Source organism: Oryzias latipes, chromosome 7, assembly GCF_053564925.1.
Source record: "Oryzias latipes strain Hd-rR chromosome 7, Olatipes_Hd-rR_3.1".
NCBI lineage: Eukaryota > Metazoa > Chordata > Actinopteri > Beloniformes > Adrianichthyidae > Oryzias > Oryzias latipes.
The window spans coordinates 23,854,594-23,878,768 of NC_136243.1; the positions used below are offsets into that span (position 1 = coordinate 23,854,594).

The 24,175-nt window shown below is 41.0% G+C and overlaps 2 protein-coding genes across 8 annotated transcripts; both read right to left on the reverse strand.

The window, feature by feature from the left end:
* Positions 1 to 1,570: 1,570 nt before the first annotated feature.
* erbb3b (erb-b2 receptor tyrosine kinase 3b) lies at positions 1,571 to 14,476 on the reverse strand. 3 transcript variants are annotated; one of them, XM_011477097.3, is made up of 28 exons: positions 13,795 to 14,476; positions 12,603 to 12,757; positions 12,318 to 12,504; positions 12,028 to 12,153; positions 11,876 to 11,938; positions 11,652 to 11,770; positions 9,724 to 9,865; positions 9,524 to 9,637; positions 9,341 to 9,458; positions 9,191 to 9,264; positions 9,013 to 9,103; positions 8,587 to 8,789; positions 8,382 to 8,514; positions 8,194 to 8,287; positions 7,674 to 7,831; positions 7,515 to 7,571; positions 5,971 to 6,112; positions 5,756 to 5,875; positions 5,576 to 5,674; positions 5,288 to 5,473; positions 5,064 to 5,219; positions 4,913 to 4,988; positions 4,688 to 4,834; positions 4,514 to 4,611; positions 4,253 to 4,429; positions 4,072 to 4,143; positions 2,956 to 3,250; positions 1,571 to 2,852 (listed from the first exon to the last, which is right to left on the reverse strand). In XM_011477097.3, the coding sequence occupies exons 1-28, from the start codon at positions 13,871 to 13,873 to the stop codon at positions 2,026 to 2,028; spliced, it is 4,308 nt and encodes a 1,435-aa protein (XP_011475399.1). In that variant the 5' UTR covers positions 13,874 to 14,476; the 3' UTR covers positions 1,571 to 2,025. The 3 variants fall into 3 exon arrangements, with proteins under 3 accessions (XP_011475399.1, XP_078806740.1, XP_020560320.1); XM_078950614.1 differs by having other exon boundaries at positions 11,652 to 11,744; positions 11,829 to 11,938; positions 13,795 to 14,432; XM_020704661.2 differs by lacking the exons at positions 12,603 to 12,757; positions 13,795 to 14,476 and having other exon boundaries at positions 11,652 to 11,744; positions 12,318 to 12,458.
* Positions 14,477 to 16,951: 2,475 nt separating this feature from the next.
* On the reverse strand, positions 16,952 to 21,470 carry arf3a (ADP-ribosylation factor 3a). 5 transcript variants are annotated; one of them, XM_023956597.2, is made up of 5 exons: positions 21,323 to 21,470; positions 20,183 to 20,363; positions 19,980 to 20,090; positions 18,974 to 19,098; positions 16,952 to 18,871 (listed from the first exon to the last, which is right to left on the reverse strand). In XM_023956597.2, exons 2-5 carry the CDS (start codon positions 20,328 to 20,330, stop codon positions 18,710 to 18,712), a joined length of 546 nt encoding a protein of 181 aa, XP_023812365.1. In that variant the 5' UTR covers positions 20,331 to 20,363; positions 21,323 to 21,470; the 3' UTR covers positions 16,952 to 18,709. The 5 variants fall into 5 exon arrangements, with proteins under 5 accessions (XP_023812365.1, XP_023812367.1, XP_078806018.1 ...); XM_023956599.2 differs by having other exon boundaries at positions 20,183 to 20,352; positions 21,323 to 21,443; XM_078949892.1 differs by having other exon boundaries at positions 20,954 to 21,335.
* Positions 21,471 to 24,175: the final 2,705 nt, after the last annotated feature.

Genomic DNA, 24,175 nt, shown 5'->3' on the forward strand with positions numbered 1-24,175 from the left:
GATAGATAGATAGATAGATAGATAGATAGATAGATCTTTTTAACTTTATATCAGTTAAAACATTTATTCAGCCTTATATTTAAAAGAAAGGTTATATTAAAAATGGCAGCAGTTTGCGTAAATTGGTAACTTCAGATGAATCATCATATAATTATTTAAGTAACACTTCATGGATTAAATCTAAGGCTCAAAAAATTTTTTTATTTTCTTCAGTCTTTCTGGAAAGACTGGATTGGTCTTGAGGTTCTCATCATAGCAGATAAGTACACTTCTGCCCCTCGTGACCTTGGTTCTGATCTTTTGTTGTAAGCCAATCTTTGATGTTTTGGCTGTTTTTGAATCATTATCCTGTTGAAAAACAAAACATGTCACCTGAAAATGAGACCAAGCTTTCTGACACCAGGCAGTACTGCTCCAACATGTCTTTATAGACTTGATTATGTGTTATGCACAGATTGACTCCATACCAGAAAAACGGAACAACCCCTAGAACGCAACTGGCCATCCTCCATGTTCTGCAGTGAAGACCGTGTTGTTTTCTTGGCACACTTCATTTCCCATTCTGTAAACACAGACCTGATGTGCCTTGCTAAAGAACAGTAATTTTATGTAATCTGCCCAAAGCAAACTTTCCCAAAAACCTGGTGACTTGTCAATACGCATTACTGGAATAATAAAAAAAAGATCCTACTGTGGTGTACTCCTTAGCCAACGAAAGTAAACTTTGGCTTAAAGAGTGATGGATGATCTGATCTGGTGTCAAGCCCTCAGCTTTCATTTAAAGCAAATCAGAAGTTACTTATATGACTGCTGGAGCGCAGCTTGAAAATAGAGCAAATTCCCATTTTAAGGGTCAGACATTTCAGCAACTATTTTCCAGCCTTAAAGAGTTCAAATGCATAACATCTTTGTTTTTCTATTAACTGGTAGACTCATCAAAACATTTGGTGTTATTTCCCACCCAAAACACCCATTTTCCAAATCCTGGTGTTCTGGGCAAAGTAAACATCAGGTGAAGTGCTCCACCCACTTCAGGCATTTGCTCTTCATAATCCTAGAGGTGACATCATATCATTGTTGTCACAGTTTATGTATATCCTTGTGTGTAATACTGATGTACCTTGAATTCTGGAGTTCACCCTTAAAGTCTTTATAAATTCATCTTTGGCCACAATTGTATTTGGCCATGGCAAATGCTGTTATGGCCATTCAGGGGTTTACAGCATCAATTCAGGGGTCACCTGTGCAAATCAGCTTTCACTGATTCGCACAAGTGGTTTGGCATATATTTTTACGCTGGATGCCCTTCCTGTCACAACCCTGTACTTTATCCAGGCTGGGGACCAACCAATACAGGGTGACACAGACTTGGGCCACCTTGTCATTACATAGTTAGCAGTTACCAGTATATTATGGTAGAATTAGGATTCAATGCTGTTTGAAAAAATCACTGTTTGTGTAGAATAAACATATATTTAAAATAAAATTCTCTGTGTTAAACCGTTTGTGTGCCACCTTTCTGATCTTAATTAGGATGTTCACATTTTCAGTGTTACTAAATGCAAGTTCATTTCTTTTTAGTTTTTTTTTATATAGTTATAAGGTATAAAAAGTACATTCACAAATACAAGAATGATTTCTCTTTTTTAAAACAAAGTTTAAAAAAAGGCAGAACTTAAAAAAAAGATTGCATAACACCAAACTGGATTAAAAAAAATCAGCACAAATTATAAAATGTATATGAGAAGTACAGAGAGCATTTTATAGGAGCCATTTCACTTAGGCAGATTATGTTTACCTGTTCAGATTATTGCAATTTCAAATGTGTCCCCATTAATCTGCAATATTTTTTGTTTTCATTTTTTAGCAGTTTTAACATGATGCAAAATAGTTACAAAATAAAAGCATACTTAAAAACATGTATCCTTAAAAAATATATGCAAACATGTAGCACAACATCAAACCTAGTCTAACCAAGTATGACAGCATTTTACGTCTGTAAATTGTGTATCTGCAGCAGTTTTGTTAGGTGAGCACAGCATCTGGTTTGAGGAACAGCCTGCTGTGCCAGTAGTCTGGGTTATCAAAGGATGTGTTGTTGCCTGCATCCCTCATGCCAGAACACACCTTGATGTAATCCCCAGCCTTCTCAGTAAAAGCCCTTCCCTTCACTGGGAGATTCTCATAATCTGTGCACCCCCACCCAGCAGGCACCACTCCAAAAACCATCTCCTCATACTCTTCCACTTTGCCTCCTCCAGCTACCAGCACATCTGGTGCATGAGTGACCCCACAGCTCAGATCCTCTGGAAGAGTGGACTGATGGTTTGGGTCATGGCTCTTCGCCATTTCTTCCTCCTCCTTGTGCTGGTTTTTCAGAACCTCAACTGCTTGATTTGCTTCTTCTGTCTTTACAGCCAACACCTGACTTTGATTCACATCCAACTTCGGATCAAACTCGTCTGAAGAGTTGGACCTTGTGATCTCCATGTATTCATACCTGCCACTCTTGTGGTCTGTCTCTGCTTGGCCGTTTATGTCCGGATTTGCGTCTGTAGAATCTCTTTGGTTGTTTGCAGTTTTGCTGGAGTAGACTTCATTACTTCTAGTTGATTCTTCATGGGATGTGTCCTCCATATGTGACAAGGCCATGAGTGTTGGGGAGGGCAACGCTGCATCACTACAACACGTCACCAGAAAGCCATCTCCATTTTGTGACTCACTGCTGGTTAAACAGGGGGAAGAAATTGGTCCTGTGTTCATGGTTTCATATTCTTGGGGGTTTGTCACCACAAGCACCAGGTTACTTTTCAACCTGGAGTTCCTTTGTCCAGACTTACAGATCCTGAAAACTGTGAGATAATGCAACAGGAAAAAATATGGAAAATTCATGGGTGAGGATAATTCTAATGGACAGTTATGTTTGCTTGTCATCATTTTCTGCAACCTACTTACCTCTGTCTGAGTTGCTTAGTGACCCAGGAAGAACGTAGCCCTGGCGGTCCACTTCTTCCTCTTCTTCCCCTGCAGTCCACACTTTGTAAGAGGATGGACTTGAGGCAGTTGAAAGCTTTCTTTGTTGGCCAACGGGATCACGAAGATTACTTCTTTCCGAGTCAAACCTTGTCCTGTAACCTCTCCCAGTCGGTAAACCCTCCACATGCAGCTCTGCCTCCCTACCACTTCTCCTGAAATCTGATTGGTCTGGGAGCGTGCGCACTGAGCTCAGACGGGCACGGTGAAACCAAAGCTGAAACCAAAAAAGAGATACTGGTGCTGCAACCTTTTCGCATACTCAGAGTTTTTTATGCAGCATGGGGGCGTAGCGATTCATTTTAACAACGATTTAATTGATATCATAATTTATGGTTGCTGATATGATTTATAGTCAATACTGGTTTATTTTAAACAATGCGATTCGATCCCATTCACTGAGCTAAAATGAGTCCAAGACATTTTAAGCCAAAAATTCAAGTAGTGGGACTCAGAGATAAACACCTACTAAACAGGGCAGGTGAAGTTTTCCAGATTCCTTGTATTTAAATATGTGTACAAACAAACAAGCAAATAATAATCAATGGCAAATCCATTCACATTTTAGTTTCATAAAGGTTCAGACCACTGTTGTTTTTCCACATCAAAATAACACAAACAGAACATTATTAGAACATTTTACCATACTGTATGGCCACATGTCTTTGCTAAATTCAAAGTGTTTCCACACATGGGGCTGTAATCAGGGTTTGATCGTTTTTTGCTGCATCACATCTGTGTTGTTTGCACTTGGTCGTTTTTACGTAATATTAAAACAAACCAACCGTGTCTCAATCCAAATGGCGTTCTTTAATATCAATATAATCATTTATTTCATTTTGAAATTATTTTTATAATGTATGGTCGATTCAATTACCAACTTGCCTCTGACAGATTGATCTGGTTGAATTTTAGGAATGTAAATCAATTAAGTCGATTAATTGTGACACCCCTACAATATACAGTACATTTCTGTTAATTAATTTTCAATAATATTGCCAAATACTGAGCTTCAGCAGCTGTGTGTGTGTGTCACACCTGGCGGATGCTGTTAACAGGGCTCGGGGTCATTTGCAGGTATCCAGTTGGTGTAGCCTGAGATGTCCCACTCTATAGGTCAGGAAGAAAAAATATGTTTTACACTGACTGAAAGATCTTGCTTAGAAATTGTGGCAGACATTTACAATGAGCCTAATAAATCTATGTTGTTATGTATTACCCTGTAAGAATTAATGCGGGAACGGGGCAGACTCCAGGATGGAGAGTGCTGAAGAGGAGGAGTAGCCAGAGCGTCCTGCAGTCCTTCCTCATCTGGGTCTTCTAAATCTGGATCCAGAAGTCCTCTCTCAGACTCTCTTCTGCAGATCTCACTTGGAGCTGCATCTTCTCCTTCCAGCTGAAATAATGCAAAGTAGTTCAGTTTAAAACATGAAATCATTTCTAAAATTCTTTGTTGTAAATGAGTGACCAACATTGCCACCTTCATAACAAGGTATCTGTGTGGATCCCTCGCCATCCTTGTGAAGTCACTCGCCAGTTCTTTGAACGTCGGCCTTACAATTTCATCAATCATCCAGCCTGAACAGCAAAAGACATGAATGGATCGTCGCGCATATTTCTTTGGTATGTTTGGGGTCAGAGCATCTCTACTCACATTTAACCATCACCATGTAGACATCTATGGTGCAGATGTGAGGCTGTGACAGACGCTCTCCCTTTTCCAGGAGGCCGGGTACATCCTGAGGCTGCACTGAGGCATACGGCTCAGCCCCGAAGGACATCATCTCCCACACCGTCACCCCTGTCCAAGAGCCGAAAAGCCGCGTTTAAACTCTGCTCTTAAAGTTTAACAACCAGCAAGCTCCCTAAAGCCCCCCACCATAACTCCAGACATCGCTTTGATGGGTGTATCTCCGGAACAAGATGCTTTCAAGTGCCATCCATTTTATGGGTGTCTGTAAGAGGAGAATAATGATGTAAGAAGAGAGATGCTAAAATTATTTGGCAAAAACGTAGTGAGTCGCAGCTACCTTTGCATCTGTGTAGATGTATTTCTTGTCATTGGAATAAAGGAGGTCTGCCATGCCGTAGTCCGAGATCTGGACCTGGTAGTTGTTTTTCAACAAGACGTTCCGGGCAGCCAGGTTTTTGTGAACCATGCAGTGTTCTTCCAGGTAAAACATACCCTGTTACACAAGCTCATGTTCTCTTACTGCTCCTACTTCACGACAAGAAAGATTTCAGACGCACTCACCTTAGCGATCTGCACACACCAGTTGAGCAGCCGCTGAGGGTCCAGGCTGCTCCTGTTCTGCCTGATGTGTTCCAGTACGGAGCCCTGAGAGCTGAGCGCCGTCACCAGCTGCAGGCTGGCGCCAGGGCAAATTCCCAGCAGCCTGACGATGTAGGGGTGATCCAGACTGCCCATGGAAAGCATGTACTGCAACAAAAAAGTTGTACTCATTTAGTCTTTTAAGAAATTCATCTACTTGGGTGTTTCCTCACCCTGTTCAGTTTAATTTCTGTTTTTCAGGAGACTCACATCAGTGATCTCTGTGAACGTCTGTTGGCCTGAGATGTCCTGGATAGTCTTAATGGCCACTGGTATCTTCACAGACTCTCCCTCTGGAGTCCAAAAGCCCTTGAATACAAACATTATTGTGTAAGAATATGACAAAAATCAGTGGCTAACAGATAAATTTCTTGCAACAGAAGAAAATACTTTGTGCACTGTGCCAAAGACCCCAAAGCCGAGGACTTTGATTTTCTTCAACTCTGATGGCTTCAGAATCCGGGCGTGAACTTTGGCCCCTTTTTCTCCAGGACCCAGAGGCTCAAAACTCTGTGAAAATAACCCCACAGTTATTTCTGTTTTTTCTCTGTCAAACGGCTGCACCCAGAAGATTAATCAGCAAAATTCAGCTGGTAGAGTTTTACTTCTCCACTCTCCAGATATCTCCTCATGGCTCTTTTGCGTTGGATGGCGAGGCCCCTGTGGTACAGAACTCCCAGGAAAAACAACACCAGGCAGAAAATCAAGCCAGATGGGACCCCCAAAGCAATGCCAGTGATCTGGCCGCTGAGGAGCCAAGCAGAGGAGGTGATGGAAAACAAGTTTATACAAAACACGTGGTAGACAGACACTCAGCATCAGGCTTCTCCATTTGTGGATTTCAGAAAGCTTTTCCCAGAAAAAATATCAGTTTCTACAAATAAAATTCATACATTTTCATTTAAACAGAGAAAAACTTGGCTGAAGAAAAGAGAAACAAATTTCCGATTATTTTGCATAAAAAAACCCAGCCCTTTAAAGTATTAAAATATATGAAGGAAATAAAATTTGTGAAGACAATTAGAAAACACAAACACAAGAATTAGATACAGTAATCTTCTATGTATCCTTAAATGCACAAACCTAACAAAAAATTAGTTTTTGTTAATTAAACATAATTTACCCCCGAATTTGATGATTTTGCTGTTGCCCTTTAACCCCTTGAAGTTTGAGTTTATTTCCAGCAATGAAAAGAAAAATGTCACTTGTGTTTTTGCTTTCATTTAGATGCTAGATTAAGGTAATTTTGGAGCAGCATGGGTTTGGTGCATATTTGCATCAATAGGCATCGATGCCCATGGACTATGATCTTTGCAGACATTGTGATTTTTAGCAGGAGCAGGTGAAGGAGAAGCTAGAGAGTTGGAGGTTTGCCCTGGAAAGGAGAGGAAAAGAAGGCAACCCCAAGTAAGACGGAGCACATGTGTGTGAATGAGAGAGAGACCCAATGGAAGATTGAGGATACAGGGAGAACAGATAAAGAAGGTGGGAGATTTGAAGTATCTAAGGTCAACAGTCCAGAGTAATGGAGAGTGTAGAAAATAAATGAAGAAACGAGTGCAGGCAGGTTGGAAGGGGTGGAGAAAAGTATCAGGTGTGACAGAAGAGTTTCAGCTCAAATGCAAGGAAAGGTGTACAAAACTATGGTGAGAACAGCCATGTTGTTCGGCCTAAAGACAGTAGCTCTGAGGTCAAGACAGGAGGCAGAGCTGGAAGTAGCAGACATGAAGATAATGAGGTTCTCTTTGGGAGCGACCAGAATCGATAGGATCAGGAATAAGTACATCAGAGGGACGGCGCATGTTAGAGGTTTTGGAGATACAGAGAGAGGCCAGACTGAGATGATTTGGACAAGTCCAGCGGAGAGACAGTGAATCCATTGGTAGAAGGATGCTGAGTGTAGAGCTGCCAGGCAAGAGGTCTAGAGGAAGAGGTTGCAGAGGTTTATGGATGAATGAAGACATGAAGGTAGCTGGTGTTAGAGGAGATGATGCAGAAGACAAGATTAGATGGAGGAAGCTGATTGGCTGTGGCAACCCCTGAAGGGAAAAGCCGAAAGGAAAAGAAGAAGAGGCATCAATGGGGTTAAAAACTTTAAACAACAATTTTTACATTCACTTTTTCTTCTTAGCATATTTGAAACACTCACCTGCTCACTGTCAGCCTTGATGTCTCTAAACAGTCATTTAACCCCGGGCCAAAGCATCTTTAATACAAACATAGGTGGTATTTAATGATCGATAGCCCTAAATCTGTACAAAAATGAGAAATGACACATACAAGGAAAGGATTTTTCTCTACGTCTCACCCCTGTGTGCAGTTTGGATGACATGGCTCACAGAGACCTTCCTTAGTGGGATATTTGAAAATCAGCCCTCTCTGCCCATCATTAACTCCAGAGGGACAGGAGGACACGCAGTACGGACCATCTCGCAAATTGGTACAAGCAACACAGTCATTGGCCCCCTAAAAGATGTGGAGATAAATAGCTTAATAAAGACACTCCACACAGGGAGCAAGGATACAATAGAAGCGGAAGAATAAATTAAATATTTGGGAACTTCTTTTGGGAATTGAAAATGCATGAAATCTTTTACCAGTTTCATTTGAAGAAGGCATTTTAGCGTTTATGCCACTTTTAGAAGTTTTAAGAAGTGTAAAGTCTTTTGATAAAATTCTGATTTTAATAGTTCTCCTGTAAAGTTAGACAGTTTTGAGTCAGCTGTTAGTTTTGAACAAGGAAGAGTAAAATCCAGCAAACGAAATCTATGCAGCTACTTGTGAGGTAACGTAATGAGACATTTCTGATCAGGAGTTTATCTGTTTACTGGTCCTGTGCAGCTGATTTCCCCCCGCTGAGGCTTGCATTCTGGATGACAGCTGACACACTCTCCATCAGAACCTGCAGACTCTCTGGGAGTGCTGCAGACACAAAGTTCAGAAAATACTTATCCACTGAGGAGGAGGAGCATAGGAGCAAGTTTAGCAACAAGACAATCTCCTCATCACTACTGACCCAGAGTAAAAATGACAGCCTCCAACACATGTGCCGTCGCGGCTGTGGTTCCTGCAGGAAAGACACTGTTGCGGGCCTGGACCCCAGCAGCCCGAGTCTGAGCATAAAGGGTCACACACGTGACCCTCAGCAACTGCAAACACATTTGAGCTTCAATTCATGTCATGCACCAGCCTAAAAAGTGAACACTGAAAACTCTTCTCACCACACTCTGTGAGTGGCTTGTTGTTGTTCAGACTGTTGACTCGAACTCGGTGGCCTCTGAACAGCTGCGTCCAGTCCACAGTGTGGTGATAACAGAGGTTGGCATTCTGGCTGATGTACACACTGCCATCACTGATTTCCCGGAGAGAGCGCAGACCCAGCGAGGTCAGAGTGGGGATGCGCATCACCATCAGGGAGAAACGCCTTTTGTTTTGAGGGGTTTAAGACAGAAAGAAGAAAGGTTAAGAACTATTTCGAAATAGTTCTTAACTAAACCACAGCAACACGTCCTGCTTTAGTTTTAAACCAACAATAAAAGAATAAAAATTACCCTTAAAGCTCTAAGAATGAACCCAGAAATCAAACCCATTAATAAATTCAATTTTCCTACTCAAAATGGGATTTTTTGCTGCAAAATTAGCCTTACTTGTGGAGCGACCGCCCTTGAATGGTGGTAAGGCTAGAAAATACAGAAAGATCTTTCAGTTCTTCGGGCCACGACTGGATGTTCAGAATGTCTGGGAATGAAACAATAAAACCATTAAAAATCCCATCGTTTGAGAGCAACAATTACTTATTTATGTGGAAACGAACCCCGTCCTTACCTGTAATTTCCCTCACAGAGTGGAAAACTTCTAGCTTTTTCGCGTCAAGTGGTGGGATGCTTTTAAAGTCATCTCTGTGAAAGACAGAAACATGAACATGCCGACTGCACCAGGCCTTTCACAGATTCTGCTACTGGTGTCAAGAATTACCCGAGGATTCCTGTGACCAGGAAGTGAAGGCTGCCCTGGATCTTGGTACAGTTGATGAAGCTGTCGATGTTGCTGGAGTCCACCGTCTGCCTGTGCTCTGCACCTGTACCCTCACAAACTACAGAGGCAACAAAAGCCAAGTGAGAAATGATCCAGAAGAAGGAAATGCTGTCTCGCTGTTACCTTTTGGGCAGAATCCACTGCATGGCTCACACTGCTTCTGACCATCTCGGTCCACCTCCATTTTGTCTGGAGGACAGACCCTCACACAGGAGCTTCCATCCACCACAAAATGAGCTAAAGGGAGGGAAAACAGATCCAACACATGCTGATAAGTATCTCAGAGAATGGTTTAGAGCAGAATCCATAAACCGACCACTCACTGGGGCATTGAGACACACAGATTGAACCATACTGATACTTTGCATTGGGGTTGGTTTCCATTTGAAATTTCTGCTTGTTGTAGATGAGAGACTGGGGACACTGAGATACGCAGGCTCCAGAGTCATTGAAATGACGACACGCCTTCACAGAAACGCACAAAAAGAGACAGAGGTTAGAGCATTTTCTCACAAAAAATACGTTAAACATGCAAATGCAAGTCAATGCGCGGACAGTTAATGATATTTTCAAATGGTAATTGTTATTATTTTGCCTTTTTAGGGACAGTGCACATTTAAAACATTACTAAAATGAGCCAGAATCAGCCCAGCGGCTATTTTTCATCTGTTCAGATGTTAAAATTGTCTACCTAAAAAACCAAAAACAATTTTTTTAAAACGGATATGGAATGAAAATGCAGTACAGTAAGGCAATCAATTTAAATGTCCTACTGATGAAATCGCATACATTCTGAAACGTTTATTAATTTTAATTTCTTTCTTATGTTAAGAATATGACATGACCTGGAAAGACTATCTCAACTTGGAACCAACTCTAAGATGTAACAACACCTATTCCTTTTTTTATTTATTGTATTTATTAGGGGCTATACAGTTGTTTAAAGCATACCTGTGTACATTTCAACTGCTGTCCTGCATATTGCAGGCATGTCCAAAGTCCGGCCCATGAGCCAAATATGGCTGACGTTCAAATTGCTACCGGTCCTCAGGCTCCTACCATAAAATCAATCATATTTGGCCCCCAGCACTTTCAACTGTGTGTGCAATTTCTTCATTTGATTAGATAATTTACATCATATCCACTGTAAACGCATCATAATCCATTGTAAACCTTTGACAACAACCTGTGGCCACTTCACCTTCAGAGCTTTAAGGGTCAAATAAGGAGAACAAAATTTATATGCTTCTGGGATCAAAATAAGACTCCTTTTTGTGTTATTTTTCTGTTCACATGATTTAAATTTCGATGTTCACTTTAAGTATTCAACTAAGAGTAATGAGTAATGTTTCATTTGAACCCAGATTTAATGTTGACAAAAGTTTTTTTCCACACAGACTTTTTCTTTAAATCAGAAATTCATAGTAATTTTAGTAAAAATGTATTTTCATTTATTTTTGCTCTATGGTAAAAAAATGAAAAGATTCTATTGTAAAAAGATATAATAGTTCATTTGCATTTTATTTTATTATAAAGGTTCAAAGAATGCAGGCCGAAGGTTTGTCCTCTCACATTTTCACCTCACTAAATCTGGCCCTTTTTGCTAAAGGTATGGACACCCCTGGCATATTGCGTGTGTGTAAAGTTAGTTGTAACCCTTGTGCTATCCTAGGCACTTTAACATTGGGAGTTGGGTCATTTAGACCCACTAGACAGTGCGCTGAACCTTTTTTCTTCAATTATTTGTCACTTCACTTCACTGGGATCCATGGATTACATAAAATCTTTCCACCTTTATCCACCTTTGTACCACCATGGTAGGAATAACTCGTCAATGTAAGGGTGGGGTCATCTAAGATAGCACAAGGGTTAAACTCCTGTTCCTGGTTGGGATTTCGCATCTCCTTATCACAACATTTCAAAAACAAATTCTTTGCGCCTCAGAACAAATAACCAAAAAAAATTGCATCATCACAGTCACAACTACAAATTGAAATTGAATTATATTAAATTAGGTTTGGGGTTGTGCCGAGAAATAGTCTGTGGCCACGAAATGTTATTTTTCAAGCTGTAGTCATGCTTAAATTAATGTAAATCTTTTATTCATGTGTTTAACATATGCACATGTTAGTGTGTTTAGCTATGAAACTGCTGCTCCCTTTTTTCCACCATGTTTACACAGCAGTTTGTGCAAAATTTTTGCAGTAAGTCAAAACCTGTTTGATTGAAGCAGTAAAGCCAAACTCCTTACATAACAGTCTAAATCCAGAGGGCCTCTGCATCCTGCTGCACACTCTATGTGACAGCAGTCCCGAGGGCTGGTTCCGAAGCAGCGGCCATTACACTGCGGGGCACACACCATCTTAGTCACTAAGACAGAAAAGACGCAGTTTGGATCAGAGAAAATCTGAACACCTTCAGCGCGCACCTCTCAGATCTGTCTTTATGTGAGGAAACCAGTAACAGAGAACTCACAGATCTGACACTGATGCTCGTTTGGTCCCCAACAATAATTTCCACAGGATTTGTGGCAGGAGCCTTGGAGGGAGGTAACATAAAAAAAAACAGCTGGTTAAAAAAGGAAAGAGACAGTCTGGAAAGAAGTTAGAGAATATCTGAGTAGAAACCTTTTTCTCCATTGTACTGGATTTCTATTGGCGCAGTGCTGTCCTGTACAATGTCTCGCCAGAAGATCCAGGGGCCATAACTGAGATATTTGTTATTGATAATCTGTACTCCGCCCTCCAGAATTTCTGTGAAACGACAAAAACACCTTTCATCTACATGTATCAAACCTTTGATACATGTGGAACAGTTTATCAAATCAAATAAAAAAATAATTAGTGATCATTTATCTTTAATTCTAATCCAGATAGCCTTTTGTTTAGTTTTTATTTCTAAATCTCATTCTTCTTACCTGTCAAATTCACAAGCCCTAACTGCCGCAGGCCACTGGAGCCATCCTTGGGATAATTGAAGAAAACTGACAGGGCAAAGCGTTTTTCATACAAACTGTTCCCTCTGATGACCCGCAGTTGACCCAAGGGGATCTCCTGAAAGTGGTTCATCGCAATAAGGATGTAACCGGTCACCTCTCGGATCGTCTGGAGTGAAAAAAAGGGATTTTTCTAGACTTAATGAGACCAGATTCACAGTTCACAGCATCAGAACAAATCATCAGCTGGAGAGCACCAGCTTTTACCTTGAGGAAGGAGAAGTCCCAGTTGCTTTCAATCTGAGTAATCTCCAGGTTTCCCATGACAATCTCACAGCCTTCATACCGCTCTTTAATCAGGTTGTATTGATTCTGCTGTGAGCCGGTGGAGCTCAGTCCATTCTGAGTACCAGGACACACCTCTGATACCAGCAGGGAAGAAGAAACATTTTCAAGCAAACGCTTCCATCATGTTTTTTCTGCAAACCTGATGTGACCTAAAGGTTGCCACTGATTCACTTCATCAGATCTTTTATGTACACCCTGGAACTGACAGAAATGAAGTCTGATTATTGTGTTCCATGATGCTGCGTTTGCAGCAGAGACCAGGCGGGCTGGAACCCAGGGTCACAGTGCAGGCCTGAGGTGATGGAGAGGAGGCAGAGGGTCAAGGGAGAAGGTCTTTATCTCAGACAAAGTGCCTCATTGTGAAAAAGCAATAAATGTAGACAGTGTTCCAGTGAGTGAAGAGTGATGCAGTGACAGACAGGGCTTCTATGTGTGCATGCGTGTGCATCTGCAGGGTGAGTGATGCTGAGATCATACCAAAAGACAATGGGCCATGTGTGAGCAGGCCCCTCTGGCAGAGGGAAGCCAAATGAACGGAAGGAGATGTACACCAACAACAGAAAGTGAGGCTCTGGCTCTGCGTGTGCAAAGATAAGCAACCCGCAGCAGTAAATACCATTTCCTGTTTTCATTTTGAACTCGCACGTATCAACAAGAGAAGCAAAGCATCTTTTGGTGAAGTCTTTTTACACTTTTTACACCATTTTTTGCCACAAAAAACCATTATCATACAGTACCTTAAGTTTTGTCTTTAATTGATTCGAAAACCATTCAAGGTTTGAAAATAATTGAGCTTTAAATGTAGCTACACAAAAACCTATTTGCAATAGTAAAACAGTGCATTTGACTGATTTTAAATGTAGATGAATATTAAATAACATCCCTGTTGCACGTGACTGTCATCTCAAAGTTTTTTGCAAACTATTTTTTGGAAATTTTGATATAGAGAGCAGTGTTTCCTTGAACTTTTCACCACTTCTCTTTATCTTCCTTCATTTGCTGAATATAGGACCTGAGTCTTTACAATGAAAAGAAATAGGCGAAGACAAATGTTCACAGCAGCAGAAACCCTGAAAACAAGGTCATTCAAATGGAAGTAGATTTCTCCTACCTTCATGTGTTTGTAACAGCTCAGTTTGAATCCCACATGAGAAAACCATTAACAGTATTATGACTGGCAGCTGATCCATGCTGACACTGAACTTCTTCACTGAAACGTCAGCACATCTGTGAAACTCTCTTAGGTATTCGGTAGATGGTTGCAAAAATTAACTTAAGTTTCCTCCTCCGTCCATGGAAAATGATTAAATGATTCAATTCCTTCCTTGAAACGTGAAAACCAAGATCGCTCAGGTCAAAACAGAGACTGCAACAGAGCGAGACGCTGTGGATTACTCAGATGCTGGGATTTCCCTCCCAAAGAGTAGGCTGTCTGATGGATCCAAAGCCAGAGTTCTTCACCAATCAGAAGCTGGTCCGTCTTCTTTTTCCAACAGAGCTGGAGCATCACTATTTACAGGGAGTAAAGAAAAATCCAACATTTCTCTTGAATATTTGAAAGTGAATAAATTCTTTTAAGTATTTAGCTTTGCTGCAAAAAAAGAAATGTCTAAAAAAAACAATGATTAAAACTTTGCACAATAAAAGATATAACTGAACAAATCAAAGAATCTAAAAGCCTCATCTATGTTTATCAGTTTAAAGAGCATCCATCCTGTATGTTGTTGTCTTTCAGTGCTGTGAGTCTCTGCCTGCGGAGCGAGTGTTATTCTCACTCAGTGACTGTCCAGTCTGAGTGGCCGCACTGTTTTCCCCCTATAGAGCAGTATTGTCCACACAGGCCTGTCAACTGTTTAATCACTTCTTTGATGCGTGTGGAGCAGCCTGCCACAACAGCCTCATTGTTGGATAGTCAAGTGACTTTTGAACCCAAAACAAGAGCATACTTAATTTAGGAAAATTGCCTTGGAGATGACTGAATTCCTGAGACGGTGGCACAAAACCTGAACAAGCAGACTCTGATGGATGGATATCTGTACATGCTGAAGACCGACAAGCTATTAATCTTGGTCTTTAAAGAAAGAGCCGAAACCAAAGAATTCTGAGAGAACCAGATAAAGATTTTAAGAAAAGCCACTGGCTTCACCATATATGGTTGACCTGTGCGTTATTGTCTCACATTGGTGAGCAGCTCAATGTCCAGCAGGAGGAGACAGAGTCTGAGTGTTGGCCTCTGGGGCCTCGGAGCTGCTGCAAAGCCTCTGAGCAGTAGGTGGACTCAGTGTGCACATCCATTTCTGGATTATATAATTGCAGGCTTTGGTTCAGTCTCTAATCTCTGGCCAATAAAATGACCACCAACCAGTGCTAATGTCAAGGAAGTAAAGGGGCTTTTTCTGGAAATTTGCTCAAAAAGTTTGACTCAGCTGTTACAGTACAAGAAGATGAATTTAGATATCTGTTAAATATTGTGATATAATAATATAATAATATAATATGAGATAAAATAAGATAAGATAATGTAATATAAGACAAAGACAAAACATAAATAATGAATTAATTAAACTTAAAACAGATTTAAAATCAAATGTTCAACTAATTAACAATTATTGTACTGCTTTTAGCCCCTTGAATGCCTTTTAAGCCTTCCATCTGTCTTTATTTTGTTAAAGAAGAAACTTTATGAAAATGTGTCCCTCTAACTTAGCATTTAGCACTGTTCAACCATTTTTACCTTCTTTATCTGATTCAGCTTCTTTAATTTAGCCTGGAAATATTTTTAGTTAATAGTTGGTATTAATAAACTTTATTTTACGTTTTTGTGTTTAAATTATTCTGCTAATGTAGCCTTGAGCAAGTTACTTGGATGTTTTTGCAGTTACATTGGCATTCGTTAGTGTTTATATTTCAGCGTCTTTCAGCATTCCATGTCAGCCAATGCACATCCTAGTTTGCAAAGAAAGGTAATTTTCTTGTTCTTTCTGGTTTTTCCAGAAAACCTCAGCAGCAGCAGCGCTGGTGGCCCTTTGCTGTACAGGGCTAGCTGTGAGCGGGGCCCGCCGCGGCCTTTTTGCAGTGTCCTCTCTCCTCAGAGATTGATGAATTGATTGTGCGGCTGCTGCCAGTGTGTCTGTACCCCGGGTGAAGGTGTCCCGGTTACGGGTGGGAATCTCAGCAATGGCATCCGCCCTGGGGCTGCTATTGTAGCCGTCCTGCAGGGGGCCCTGGGGGCTGGTGGCCCTGGGAGCTGCTCCACCGCACATACTGCTGTCACACCCTTGGAGACACGCTCTCCCCAACATGCCCCCCTCTGATGGGCTCAGACTAAATGACTCTGCAGAGAGCAGTGAGTCTGCAGGAAAACCACCTGACTGGGCCAAACTTCTTTTGATGGCAACAGTTAGGAAAACAGAAGAGAAGTGAGGCAGAGATGCGTTCTTCCCACCTGTTTGACCCACTCCATCCTCATCCACTGCAGTTATGTAGTCAGTTCTTTAACATTTTGAATCATTTCAAATGTAACAGTTATCTGAGCAATTGAATAGAACTGTGTATATGAGAATGGAATATGATAACATTCTGAACTGCAAAAACAGAATCTTTAGAAAGTAAAAAGACCCTTGTTTCAAGAAAAAATAATTTTATCAAGAAATATTTTCAATAGCAAATAATATTAGTTTGAGAAAAACATGTCTTAGTGATTAGAATTTGTTTCTTAAAAATAAGAATTCTTGGTAAAGCCATTTTTCTGACCCCATTTTTTTTAATTTTTTTTTTTAATTTTTGATATTTTAAGAATTTTTGACTTATTTCGAAGGTGCCAGTTTTTGCAGTGTTTACAAAAAAGACCAATTCAGAGGACAAATGCCCTCAAAAATATTTTAAGGTAACCTACCTTTGATTCTGGCAAAGCTCCTAATTTAACCTTATTTTTTTAAGTTTTCATATTATCCATCTCAACAATTGTCAAAATATACGTAAAAAGCATAGTGAATTGTTTTTTCTAACTTACTTACTTGGCAACTTGCAGGGGAGGAAACTATATGGCTTATTTTCTAATTGACTGATAACTGCTAGTTCAGGCAATTTGGTAGAATTATTGCTATAATATCATATATAACAAATAAAAACCTGATGCAGCACATAATAAAAAAGGGTTGTTTTTTTTGGTGTAAATATAGCTGGGATTTTGTAAAGCTTTTTAATTAAGTGAAAGACTGAGCTCTAAGGTAGTGATTAGAAGAAAAAAAAACACCAGTGATGCAAAGGATTTTTTGACCTTTTATTGATCAATGAAGTGCCAGATATCACCATATAATTCAACACTCACCCAGTCTGGGCGACTTCTCCTTCCCACTCCTAATATATTAATAATTTTCTAATTTCTCATTGGAATTAGTTACATTATTTGACAGCTTACGGAGAAAAAAAAACCCACATCCTTTCTTGGAATGGTGAGCAGCTTTGTTTTTTCGTCGCTTGCCAATTCCTGTCAGTCAACAATCAGTCAAAACAAGATTTCCTTCCATGAAACTGTCACGGATCATAGGTGAGACATTCCTACAAACAAACCTGGTATCTAAGAGAAAAAGAACCACCGGCAAAATAAGGCCACAAAACTGATTTTCACACCAAACTGAACGTGATAGGTAATACATCACATACACACAAGCTGCTGTCAGTTCTCTGCCAACACACTGACCCCACCGGCTACAGTAAGGTCAAACAGTACCATGGTATACTTCTATTACATGAAGATGTAGATATAGATATTTACAGCTGCGCTGACATAGAAAAGCATGCTTTTGCATATTGGGAGGTTGTTCTGTAAACTTTTGCACATAACCCTTGACATTTATTAGTACAGCATTGATCCAACCAGCAGCAGCAATTCAGACTTACAAATATAGTCTCAGGAAACAGGCTATTGCAGTATTTTTCGCTTTCATTACAGCTCTTGTACAGTATTAACATGCCGTATGATGCAGAACTATTATCCTCCCCCTCTCACGTTTTCTTATCTAAGTACAGAAACTCTGCGGAACTGTCGGGTCAAGTCAGCAACATTCAAAATCAATGAGAAGATGAAGAAACGGCTCACAGAAAGACGCACGTTTTTACTACAGTAAGTTACTTTGTGCAACGTGATGCATGGAGATTTGGGTAACATGAGAAGCAAGTGTAAAGTCAGGCTCATTCGAAATGAATAGATCAGGATGAGAAGTACCGGTAAGCTCTGATGGAGGAAGAACAGCACAGAACTAATCTGAAACAATCAACGCTCAAAGCTGTGTGAGCTGGAAAACGACCAGATGCACGTTGTGCTGCGTCGCGATCCACAGAGTAGAGTATGCCTGCCTGCCTGTCTGTCTGTCCTGTCGTCTGTGTTAGTTTGGATGTCCCACTCCGCTGATGCCAGTTTGGTTTTAACCCTTACAGACACAGGTGAGTGGAATAAAAACAAACCTTTATCTACAGCAGCAGCTCTGTGGAGATGTCTCCGTGCAGCACTGATGCACAGTCGTGTTTGGGCTTCTTAATGATTTTTTTTTATTTTTCTCTCGTCTTTAAGCAGCAACATTAAATGGAAACTGCAGTTTAATGTATTTAAGTTCCATTATACACTCACAGAATGAAAATTCATGAATAAATAAATAAATAAATACATTTCACCAGAACCTTTTTTTCCTTTTCTTAAAACCGACTCAATAAATAAAAATATATCTAAATAAAGTATGAGCTAATCATATTCAGTATTTAGTCTGTGTTCACTTTCAAGTGGAAATCACTGAGGTCAAGTCGGACACCACTGGTTTACAAATGATTAAAAATGTTCACCACAGTTCCAAACAATTCTTAATATGCAAGGAAAATAAATTAAAAAAGGTTTATTGGGGAGAACAGCCTTTGAGAAACACCCCCTGGGAGCTTTTCTGCATTGTCTCTCTATGTAAACACATTAGACCCACTAAAAACACTACCTGGAGCTGGACCCAGGCTCTTCCCCTTTTTACTGTTCAGGTGCCTCACTTTTTGTTTTTCAGCTGATTGGCCAGCCAATCCAGGCCTTCGTAGAGACCATCGCCGCTGGTGGCGCAGGTGGCCTGAATGTACCAGTTGCGATGACGTAAGGAGTGTAGACCCAACTTGTCTGTGATCTCCGCAGCGTTCATGGCATTGGGGAGGTCCTACAACCCAAAAAAAAATGTAAACAAAAGAAGCAAAGGCAGAGGAAACACCGATAGAACGATGCTAATGCACAGAAACAGCCCAAGACAGCATCCTTATACCTGTTTGTTGGCAAAGACAAGAAGAACCGCATCTCGCAGCTCGTCCTCGGCCAACATCCTCATCAGTTCCTCCCGAGCTTCGTTGACCCGCTCACGGTCATTGCTATCCACCACGAAGATCAAACCTGCAAAACAGGAAACAATACATCAAGGCTTTCTGTTTCCAGAAGAAGTGTCCGTGTAAATTCCCCTTCATCTGTTCCCACTGCTAAAACATCCCTCAGAACATCAGATGCTAAGAGACAGACCAAAAATAAAATAAACAATACACACATATATACAAAGAATTTAAATTATTGTAGAAAACAAATACATCACATAACTATAGGGGCTTTCCACATGGTAAAAAAATGTTAATGTGAAACAGCCTCTATGACAATGACCTCATCCAAAGTCTTAGTCAGCTGTGCTCTAATGTTTAGGGGGTGACTGTGCGATGCAGTATGTGCAGCAAGGATGGAGAGGCTTCCAATGAAAACTGTGTTTTTATCATGATAGAGGACATAAATAAAGAAAAGTAAGATCAAAATGGGATTTCTAAGTATTTCTTTATTCAGATCATCGTGCATTAGGAGCAAATGAGGAAATGGTGCTTGTGACGTAGAAGCTAAAATCAGCAGGTTCCAAGCTCCCTGCTGTGCTCCAACCTGTAGACAAATAGATCCATGTACGTTTCCCTTTCCCTCGTCTGAACTGGACTCTGGCTCAAACTGTACGGCTGGATAACTCCAATATTACTCGCCACTGTCTTTGCAGTGGTAATGTTAAGTTGGGGGTGGGATGGGGAGGAGTCCGCGGCAACAGTTTTAACCACAACTTAGAGGCGAATTTTAAATGAACTGCTGTCGCTCTGCAGAAACTACGTCCTAGAAAACAACACTTTTTTGGGGCTAAAAGTGGCATCATCATAATTAAAAGACCACTGGTAATACTTTTTGAAATAGATTGAAAGGTGACTGGAGCGGGACTTTAACTCCACACGGACCAAGCTGCTGTCTCAACTCACCCTGCGTGTTCTGGAAGTAGTGTCTCCAGAGAGGACGAATCTTGTCCTGGCCACCCACGTCCCAAACAGTGAAGCTGATGTTCTTGTACTCCACAGTTTCTACATTGAAACCTTATCCATTGAAAAAAAAAAAGAATCAAAATGAGTAATGGGAGTTTATTTAGGTTAGATTGAGATTTGGCCTCAGAATCCTACTCACTGACCAATTGTAGGGATGGTAGTGACTATCTCTCCCAGCTTTAACTTGTAAAGAATGGTGGTTTTCCCAGCGGCATCCAACCCCACCATGAGGATCCTCATCTCCTTTTTGCCTATCAGGCTCTTCAACAGGTTCCCAAAGATGTTTCCCATGATCGTCTGTGGCTCACCTTACCTGTAAGAGAACTAAAATCCAGATCACGTCTGAAGGTCTCAGCACAGCTGAGAGGATTTAAAAAAAAAAAAAGTCAAAAACCACACTCACAACATCCCCAATCCAACGGAGGAAACAGCTTTTCAAATCTGAACATTCGCACCTCATTATTTCATGAAGTCATTTCAGAGTGACACTGGAGGAAGCAGACCTTGCAACTCGCCAGCCAGCTGACCTGACTGTTGCTTTTACACTGTGACAGCCATACTGGATCTCTGTCATGGAGATCGGCTTTCATGCGGTGCAAGGTTACCACTTTTTATGCCGTTTGCTTGCAGCAGTTGATTCACACTCGAGCTGCGAGGCTGCGCTCACGTCAAAGATGCTTTACTGAACCTGAAGGTCCAAATTTGGGATGGATCAGGGAGGATTAGAAGAGTCTGAGGCAGAGAAGAAACTTCACAGGCCTACATCCTAAATGAGGAGCAAGTTTTAGGACACAAATGGGAAAAAAAATACAACTGTGCTGTTCCAGCAAACAGGAATCCCTCCCGTGAGAAGCTTTTTTATGTTCACACATAAAATCCTAGCTTAACATAAAATGCTGGAGCTGCTAGCTTGCCATTGTCAGCTGCGGTGTCCCCACAGACATCAGTCATGACGGGAGGGAGAGATGCTGCAGTCCCAGCAGCAGAGGACTCTCATCACTGCCGCATCAAAGTCACTGAAGCGACGTGTTTGCTCATTTTTTGTGTTTAAGAGTGAAATGTCCGATGCTGGACTCGTGTCTTATGATGATCCTCCAGGCAGCGCACGGTGACGGTCACGACAAAAAAAACGAACAAACGGCCTATTAACGCCGAAGAATGGTCTTTTTTTTCTTTTACCCAAAAGACAAAGACGTTAAAATTTGGATTAACACACTGCAATCCTGATTTCTGATCGCTAAATCCTTGAGAATTGTTAACATTTGCGTCTCCTTCACACTTACCAGTCCTCGGAAGGCAGGGTACCAGCTGGATTCAGCAGGCAGAGGACTGGATGATAGTCTCGCGATAACTTGAGGGTCTTGCCATCAGGTCCCGCGATACCTGAGATTTTTGTGAGCGTCTCAGTGACATCTCATAGCAAGATCACAGCTGATGGACAAATATAAAATACCGGGCACCCTTGCATGTTTAAACCGCTTTGAGGCTTTTATTTTTTCACCTTAGTAGTTTAAACATAATCAATAATCAATCTTTTATTACAGAAGCTTTAAATGCATTGCAAAATACACCTCTTGATGCCTGTGATTAGTGATCTTTAAAGTATCAACAGAAATATTTTTGCAAATATTTGAAAAGAGATTTCAAAAAACCATGTAGATTTACAATCTAAAATAGTCCTGAATTTCACAAATATTCACATACTGAGTTATAATTAAGCCAAGTTCAACTTTTTCAACTACCTAGTTCAAATTCGTGGAATTTTTTCACTTTATAAAGCATTTCTTTGTGCTTATTAAATAACTCATTCCAGCTATCAATGAAATAGGTTTTGTCACTTGCAAACTTAATGTGCAGACTCCCTCCCAAAAAAAGAAGTCATTTTTATACTATCACAAAGACACCCCAATAAGCTAAACCAGTGTAAACTGTAACAGAGAGTCTGCAGGCAAAGATACGTGAATAATTAACACAGGAATCATCCTCATGAATAAGTAAATGGTTGACTGTAATAGGATGCCCAGTGATACTTCCTGGCATCTGCCACTTTTGTGTCACAGACAGGAGGCAACAAAACAAAAACTGGCTTGGTTTTGTAGCTTGTTTAGGCTTGTATTTACCATAACTGATCCGTTCTGTGAGGTTTGGTTGTTGTCGTCGGGTGAAATCATCAGAGACTCTTTACAGATACCTATAGATGGGCCACCTGCGTGTATTCCAGAATGAAAACTACAAATCAGAGATCTTTTTTCTGAAGAAGTACCCCAAAGACCCCAAAAACCAGCTGGTGAAAAGGTGAATGCCTTGCCATTCGACTTTGCTGCATGTCATTCACTGGTCCAGTAATAGATGTGTTTATCAATCCAGTGGTGGAGACAGATGAATAAAGAGGCGAACAGATGTTTGCAGCTGCAGACCAGATTACGGGGTGGAGTGGTTGGTGGGGGAGCAGGCTGAGTTTGGAGCTCTGAGGGGGTTACAGGGGGGTTACAGCGGGCTCGGGTAGTGGCAGGAGAGGTAGGGTGGGGAATTATGACTTAAGGGAGCCTTTCCTCTGAAGTGTCTGCCAGCGTGCACCCCAGCAAACACAATCACAAGTCTTGTTGGTTCTGCTAGCTGAACTAATGAGGGCCTGCACGTTGAGGGCAGGGGCTTTGATGTTCTGGGTAGCTGGCTCCTTGTGTTTTCGCTCCTGCTCTCCTCCTCTGCCTGTCCCACATCAAAAAATGAAAGGGGAGTTGAGAAGCAGATGTTTTGGGGCATGTATTTATATACAGAACACTTTATTCGCCCCTTCTCCGTAAAGTATTAGTCCATTACCTCTGCATCTCAGCTGCATGACGAGTGTGGAGCTGTCCCCCACACTTTTAGATCCAACTAAACACACTAAATCTTCTTACTTTACACATATAATCACCCTGCCAGTCAGTGGGTAACTTTTATCTCTCCTAGCTTCCTCTTTCTGCCTGACTCCCTTTAATTTCAACCCAGTCTGGATGTCATTATTCATGGGATAGTGTATGTGTTGCTATGCATCTGTCTCTTTCTACAGGGGGGAGAATAGGAAGGAAAAAGAAAGCAGTCCTAAGCTGTCCACCAACCTCTGTCTCACACATGGGAGAAACAGTGACAGGAAATTCTCTCATGCAACAGCTCCAGGGTGAAATGATACAGGAATGAAGAAATGCAAACCAGAAATCCAACCTCTTATCATTCTATACCACTCACAGTTTTCCTTTTTACTCCCCCTTCAACAACACATAAAAAAGCACAGAAGAATAGTCAGCCAGTCATTCCTTGATGTGGAGCGATATGCACCAAACTCCATACTAACGGGATCTTTGCCTTAGATCCTATGTGGCAGAAAAGATATTCCCAGTATGCTGCACACAGAGACAGCCTGGATTATCCACAATATCCAGGAATGTGACTATCGTAAATTGAGCCATGCGGTGACATTAGCATTTTGCTAAATCTTCAGTTTATGTGTATGTTTCTCATTGTGCACTTGTACCAGTATTTCAACATACAAATGCTTTTGTGCACAAACACAAGCATATTTTCATGTGCATAATTTGATATTTGTGCAGACTTGTCTCCCTGGGAACTTGCATTCAAAGGTCCCAGCAACACATGGTTCAAGTTCTGTCCCCGGCTATGAACTCTGTATGGATGATCCCCTCAGATGCTCTCTGCACAGTAAAGACTGGTATAATCACCCCCAGTCTCTGCACTCTTGATGCGACTCACCAGTAATAAAAGTCATACTTTAAGGAAACAATATCCCGCAGCCATAAAATGTCCTTCTCCCAATTTCAAGGGACCACAAAAAAGACTCTCACCTCTAAAACTTTCCAGTGCATTGGGCTCACCTCCCACAACCATCCCCATCTGTTGAGCCACAGGTACACACACCTCAGCTTCATTTCTAGATTGAAAAAAAAGTCCGCTTTGAAGTCTACTAGAAGAAAAAGGAAGCCCAATAATGAAAACCTGAAATACAATTTCACAAAAAGACAGGGCACCACATCATTTTGGATTTATCAGAAAAGGGGCACACTTCTATTTTTATAGGAGTTAATAAAAAACAAAATCACCCACACGTTTTCTTTTTATATAATACTTTAGCAATTTGG

Bases quoted from the DNA above. Each gene is read 5' to 3' on its own strand.
- arf3a (XM_023956597.2), bottom strand. From the start codon at position 20,330: ATGGGAAACATCTTTGGGAACCTGTTGAAGAGCCTGATAGGCAAAAAG. The intron at 20,091-20,182 runs GTCAGTGAGTAG...TCAATGGATAAG, and splicing joins CACTACCATCCCTACAATTG to GTTTCAATGTAGAAACTGTG. The intron at 18,872-18,973 runs GTATAAGGATGC...TTTGGGTTGTAG, and splicing joins TTGTCTTTGCCAACAAACAG to GACCTCCCCAATGCCATGAA.
- erbb3b (XM_011477097.3), bottom strand. From the start codon at position 13,873: ATGGATCAGCTGCCAGTCATAATACTGTTAATGGTTTTCTCATGTGGG. The intron at 11,939-12,027 runs GTTTCTACTCAG...CCTCCCTCCAAG, and splicing joins CCAGTACAATGGAGAAAAAG to GCTCCTGCCACAAATCCTGT. The intron at 4,144-4,252 runs GTAATACATAAC...CCTGACCTATAG, and splicing joins CCCGCATTAATTCTTACAGG to AGTGGGACATCTCAGGCTAC.